We start from the raw sequence: 6396 nt of genomic DNA, 5'->3' as shown, positions 1-6396 counted from the left end.
TCTCCTTCAACATGCCTGTTACTGGAAGATCAGGGAGCCACTGACATAAGGGATGTGCCACGGAGCCTGAATTAATCCGTCAGTTTCTGCTTTTCCAATATTTATAGATGTTTTGTTGTAGATACATTTGCTGTGGGTTACAGACATTGTGAACTGTGTGAAGTGGATTTTAAAAAGACATCTAGATATGTCTAAAATTCTGCAATTTTTAGGCGACTTTGCTCTATATACATGTAGCAGCACGCTCTGCTAGGAAACAAAAAGAACACCTTTGTACCACAGTTGCTGCGGTTTGTGAAAAAAAAAGAAAGAATAGAAGCCTGCAATTACTTTTTATATGTCACTGTTTTAATTCCATCAATTCATTTGTTTCTCCTCAAAGTCTTTATTTCTCTTGGCATTTTGCTGTCCTCCTGCAGCAGTGGCATTTGTTTAACTCAGTGAGTCGTTACAAAATGATCAGCATATCAAGTGCATGTGTCAGAACCTCTGCAGTGCACAAGGCTGTGATTTTCCTCTGCCAGTTACAGTACTTCCTAATTTCCGCATGAGGATCAATAACAGTGGTTCTTATGTAGTGTGCATCTCTCTCTCTCTCTCCCTGTCTCTCTCTCTCCCTCTCTCTCTGTCTCTCTCTCTGTCTCTCTCTCACACACACTCCTGTAACACTCCTGTGTGTAAGCTCACTTCATCACCAGTTGCTCAAACTCAGTCCTCTCCAGTGAGGGAAGTCTCACCAACAGGCTTGTTATTTCAGACCAGTTATGTTCAGACTGAGACATTTTCCTTCTCACTGGTCAGAGTTCGAGTATAAGGTTATTGATATAATTAGGTAACCCTGCCAGGGAAATTAAAGAACATAGAAAACCCCACTGAAAAACACTGTTACTCCTATGATCAACCATTTAACATACTGAGTCCTAGCATTCCAGACACACAATATTAAAGTTGAGCTTGTACAGGTTTCTCCTTTTGTGTCCCCTTAAAGTAGCTTTAATGTTGTTAAATCTTATACCACTTTCTTTGACATCATCCGTTATTCATATTCTTGTATCAGGTTCTGCAGCTCTTCATCAAATATGTGTAGAGCTAAAACAAATAATTTATTAATCAATTACTCGCTATAAATATTGACAGTTTTAATAATCATTAATCTCTTTTTTCCCAGGCATAAATGCCAAAAAAAACGTCCTACTTGTGTCAGATGTCAGTATTTAGTGGGCTGCAGTGTCCTCTATGATGGCTAATCTAATGCCTTTGAGTTTCTGAGCTGCTTTTTAGAAAAAGCAAGCTATTTGAGGTTGTCACATGTGGCTCTGGGAACTTGTGATAGGCATTTCACAATTAACTCATTCAAAACGGCATATTTGGTGGAAACTTTGAGAACTGTGAGTTTGTAGTTAATACCCCGATAGATCAGAATTTGTGCAGACATAGTTCAGTGATTCACTCTCAGACAAACGGGACCAGTTTTTATCTTTTGACTGTCACTGCTGTTCAGTTTAGTAACTGCAGAAGAGCTGTTCCAGCAGTGTGCAGCACCCCACCAATTTCAAAACATGCTGGAGGGTTTTTACAATCTTGTGGACCTAATTTAACAAAACGTTAATGATCGGCGGTCCCCAGTGACACGCCCACATCCCCAAAGTGTAGTGTGATGTCTTATATAGTCAGCATTCTTGAGTTAGTACATCATTCTTTGTGCATAAAATACACTGAGAATTTCACACTACAACCACACTTTAGATGCCAGAGGATACTTATAGATATTAATTATGTGCACTGCAAAAATGGTTCCTCCTCTGTCCTTGCAGCTCCACATTGCAGCAGCAAATGGCTACGTGCAGGCTGCAGAGCTGCTGCTGGAGGGGGGAGCTCGCATGGACCTGAGAGATTCAGATGGATGGCAGCCTCTTCATGCTGCAGCGTGCTGGGGTCAGGTAAGGTAACCACAACAAGAAACAGATAAGCACACACACACAAAAGGTTTCCGAAACCGTTAATATAATGTGATGCTGTTGTTTCAGATGCATGTGGCAGAGCTGTTGGTGTCTCATGGAGCCAGTCTCAATGCCAAGACCTTCCTAGAGGAGACCCCCATCGGTATATTTACACCTCAGTGCTCCCTCATCAATACACCCTGTTAAGAAAACAAATGTCTTATCTCATTTCCAGCTTGTTCAGTCAATGCAAGTTTTACATCGTGCGTTTGTTCTCTTTAAATGTCAATTTAAATCTTGTTAAGGCAAATTTAAACGTTTTTGTTCCAGCAGTCTTAATGGTTGGGAAATCGTAAAATGCTAACATCTTACAACTGAAGTACATGTTAGTATGAGAGCCTAGTAGATAGTGATTATCTAAAATAAGCCCATTTTATTATCCTGATTTTGTTCCTGTATTTCTAAGAGGATAACAAAGCACAAAATACTTGTATTTAAAAAAAATAATAATTCACATTTCCTGACCTTCATCAATCTCATATTCAGATCTGTGTGAGGATGAGGAGTTCAGAGCCATCCTGCTGGACCTGAAACACAAACACGACATTATCATGAAGTCACAGCTCAAACACAAGACCTCACTGTGTAGGCGAACATCTAGTGCGGGCAGTCGTGGGTAAGTGCTGACATCTGCTGGTGGTGCCGCTGCTACTCCAAATGTTTTTTTTCTCTCACTTTTTCCCCTCACAGAGAGACAGGAGAGATCAACAGATCGAGGCAAAACCTGCACACTGTGAATGAAGGCGCCGTTTTTGCCTTCTGTAGAGTTTTTGTAAATGGATCTGCACAGTCTGACTTTGAAAGGGGGCCGACATGCTCATCTAACATTAATCGTCATTTCAATTAATGTAAAACTCCAAGCAATTCCCGACAGAATCAGAATCAACTTTATTGGCCAAGTTTGTACAAGCGAACAAGGAAATTGACTCCGGTGAAACTTCTCTCTCTATGTACAGTAAAAAAATAAGAAATAAACTACAACAATAAGAACAAGAACAAGAACAAAGTAGTAAAAGTATAATGTAGTTGTGAGTATTGTATACACTTGCATACATATTTGCATATGCATATTTGCTGGCATGTTTCTTTCCTACTTGCACCATCTCACTGGGAACTCCTGTGTCCTGCGTCCACAGTAAAGTGGTGCGGCGAGCCAGCCTGTCAGACAGACACAACCTGTGCCGCAAAGAATACGAGACGGAGGCCATCGTGTGGAGGGGAGGGAGGGAGGAGGAGGACGAGAAAGAAAAAGAGTCTGATCAGGAGAATCACCAGGTGGTTAATGTAAGTCATGGGGTTATTATTATATTCTCACGGCTAGTTTTTAGGTAAGCCTTTACTCAGTTATACATTACATTTGTTACAGTTTTAAATATAGCATTTGAGAATTCATTCCATTTGTCTGTGTATTATTTTAAATTCCTGCACACAAGATATATACCACCTGGCAAGAATGAGATGTTTTTTTTAAGCACAGCTAGAAAGGTGTTTAATAATATCACAAATATAATGATCTCTTCTACACATCAGGAGTCTAAATGTCAGATTTTCATGTAGGTGTGTCACAGAGTTAAAGAGGTTAAACAGGAAGAAACCCACAATGGAAAAAGCTGAAATACAGTCCTCCACCAGTGGTGCAGCCAGTAGATATGAATGCTGCATATAGCACGTGAAGTAAGGAGCGCCACGTTTGTTTCCTCTACTGGAAAAAAACCAGCTGTCTTGCCCTCACACTATTGTTAACATTATTAAGTTTTCACGCACTACTACCTGCCTGGATACTGCCCTGGTTACTAGTATAACAAAATATTCATAAAAACATCATCTTAAACAATATACAATATTGCATTAATCTACATATAATGTCACACATGTATAATGTCATTGCAACATAATTTAAAGCATACACACACCTCCAGTTCAAATTTCTTTATCTCATTTTTGAAATGCATTCTACGGTGTAAGAACATAATAACTAAATGTAGTTTTTCTTAACTCAGTATTTACTCCAGGGATGTGAACAAACAACTGTTGAACCAGGTTACAGAATGGGCCAGATTAAAAAAAAAAAACCTGGAATACACCGAACAATTTCTGAGGGGAGTCTTTCTCTTTATAGAGAATAAATTGGCTTCACGTGTCATTTTATTTGAGCTTGATAGCTTTGGCACCAGATCAGAGGTGTGTGATGTGCCCCGTACAGAGCGAGGCCTCTATGTATAGAGGGATTAAACTAATCTTTATTGATGTCCTGTAGGTGAAGCCAGTTGTAGCTGTGGAGCTGCCAGACAAGCCCAAGCTCCCCACCATCCTCAAAGATGGCAGCAACAAGCAGAACGGCCTCATCTCCACGACGGCGTCCATCCCGCCGCAATCGCCCTCCAATGGCAGCACAACATCGTCTGATAAGGGCGGGGTCATCACCACCCAGCCCGCCCAGGAAGAAGCCTGGCCGAGAGAGCGCGCTCAGACGCTGTCGGAGCTCAAGAAACAGAGAGCTGCCGCCAAACTGTTGAATCACCCCTTGTTCAACGGTCACCTAGGTAACGGCTCCACGGACTCCTTCACTGATGCCAAAACCAACTCCGAGGACCCCCGCATGCCGCTGGTCTCCTCTAATGGCAGCGCAGTTTACTACACGCCAGCCAGCGGGGACCCGCCCCTGCTCAAGCTGAAGCAGCCAATGGAGGAGGAGCAGCCGAAGGTGCGGACCTGCTGCTGCGTGTCATAGCGCCCTGGTCACGTGACTGAATGGGAAGTGTTTGCACAGAGAGGAGGGAAGCGAGGAATGTGCTGCTGGAGGGAGGAGAGGAAGGAAGGAAAGAAAGAGGGGAGTGTTCCTGTCTTTTAAAGGTCCCTTTCCTCCCATCTTGGCCTGAAGAAAGCGTAGAAACCTATCCCTGCACCTCCCCGTCATGTGACTCCTGCTACGATTGGAGACGCCTTCTGCAAATGTGGGAATGTTTCAAGTGTAGCAGAAAAGAGGACAGGAACTGAGCAGTGCCACTTTTTTCCCTCCAGACATCACTTGGATTAAAGTTCCTTTTCATAAATGGAGTCTCTGTACAAGACATGCCTAATGGTTAGAAAGAGTGCAGGAAGCTGTCACTCCAGCCCTGCTGCCCCTGTGCACTTTTAAAAATCAAGGTGAAGGCAGTTTTTTAAGCTTTTCATGAAGAAAGGATCACACATTTTGAATCAGGAAAGCAGAGACGATTCAAGGTACAAAGGTGCATGTTCTGCCCTCAGAGATGAAGAAGGAAAGGAGTTTTTTGTACCCCACACATGGATGGCCATCATGTAATCAAACAGCATTTACTGCAGGACAGACTCATATTGTTGTCACACAGTCTTTGTTCTTTTTTTGTCATATTCTTGTCATTTTCAAATGTGCAGGAAGGCCATGGCAGAACTGTCCAGATGTACGGCATTACACCGTGCTGTACCACAACATATCAGAAACAGCAAAACGTAGCAAAAAGAGAGATCTGTGACATCTCTTTTGAAGTGTTAAAATGCTGCCTGCATAAGTAAAGGGAAGGAACGCCATAAAACAGTGTTACAATATTCAGGAAGTGTACTTCTACAGTAAGAGATACCAGGAAAGTGGTGAAACTGTCACTAGATTCTGTCAACTATACTTCACCTCACCGTCCCCTCACATCAAACCTGAACTGACAGGTCATGCATGTTTTATGCATAATCCACTTTGTGCTCTCTCATTAAGATAATTTAAGCAAACATGTTGAAAATTACTGTACATTTCTTTATTTATGACATTAATGTAATTTGTTAAAAAAAAAAAAAAAGAAAAAAAAAAAAGAAAACATTACGGTTCTGAAAGTTGAGTGTATTTATTATTTGGATGGTGTGTGGAGAGTGTGAATGCAATATAAGATGAGCTGGGGAGACTTCCAGCAAAGCACCTTCTGACATGGAAACGTTCAAGTGGTAAAGTGAAGTGAGGGTTACTGTCTGCTATATGTACATGTTATTAAAATCACAAACAAGGCATCCTATTGGGGTGGAATTCATATTTGTGTCACTACAAATAACACTGTTATTTGTTTGTTTGTTTTTTGTTTGTTTTTCTGGTGGCCATTGTGTGGCTTTATCTTCTCCCAGTCACTGTATTTGTCTCATTAACATAAACGTAAATGTTATGTAATTAATTACTGTAAGTATAGTATGAGTTTTCTGAAGATACACATGGACTCTGTGCTCGCCTCAGTTTTTTGTGAACAGTAATCCACATATGGATTTGTTATGTAGCGAGCCCACACCACTATGTCAGGTGTCTTTTAACAGGTTCAACACAAAATATTAACTTTACAGCCCAGAAACAAGTACTAGAAGTAGCTTCTCTGCTTAACTAAAGGAATAGTTTGACATTTAG

The 6396-nt window shown here is 41.3% G+C and overlaps 1 protein-coding gene across 1 annotated transcript in view; it reads left to right on the top strand.

The window, feature by feature from the left end:
• The window catches only part of ppp1r16b (protein phosphatase 1, regulatory subunit 16B), a 54847-nt gene extending 48451 nt beyond the window's left edge, over window positions 1-6396 (top strand). The window contains exons 6-10 of the mRNA XM_070843017.1: window positions 1815-1940; window positions 2028-2103; window positions 2487-2616; window positions 3137-3284; window positions 4258-6396. Coding sequence (XP_070699118.1) covers window positions 1815-1940; window positions 2028-2103; window positions 2487-2616; window positions 3137-3284; window positions 4258-4731 — 954 coding nt within the window. The 3' untranslated portion in view covers window positions 4732-6396. The remainder of the gene's footprint in view (window positions 1-1814; window positions 1941-2027; window positions 2104-2486; window positions 2617-3136; window positions 3285-4257) is intronic.

The sequence above is a fragment of the Pempheris klunzingeri genome, chromosome 2 (genome assembly GCF_042242105.1).
Source record: "Pempheris klunzingeri isolate RE-2024b chromosome 2, fPemKlu1.hap1, whole genome shotgun sequence".
Lineage (NCBI taxonomy): Eukaryota > Metazoa > Chordata > Actinopteri > Acropomatiformes > Pempheridae > Pempheris > Pempheris klunzingeri.
The sequence above is the reverse complement of the archived record's forward strand: the minus strand, read 5'-3'. Positions and strand labels throughout refer to the sequence as shown.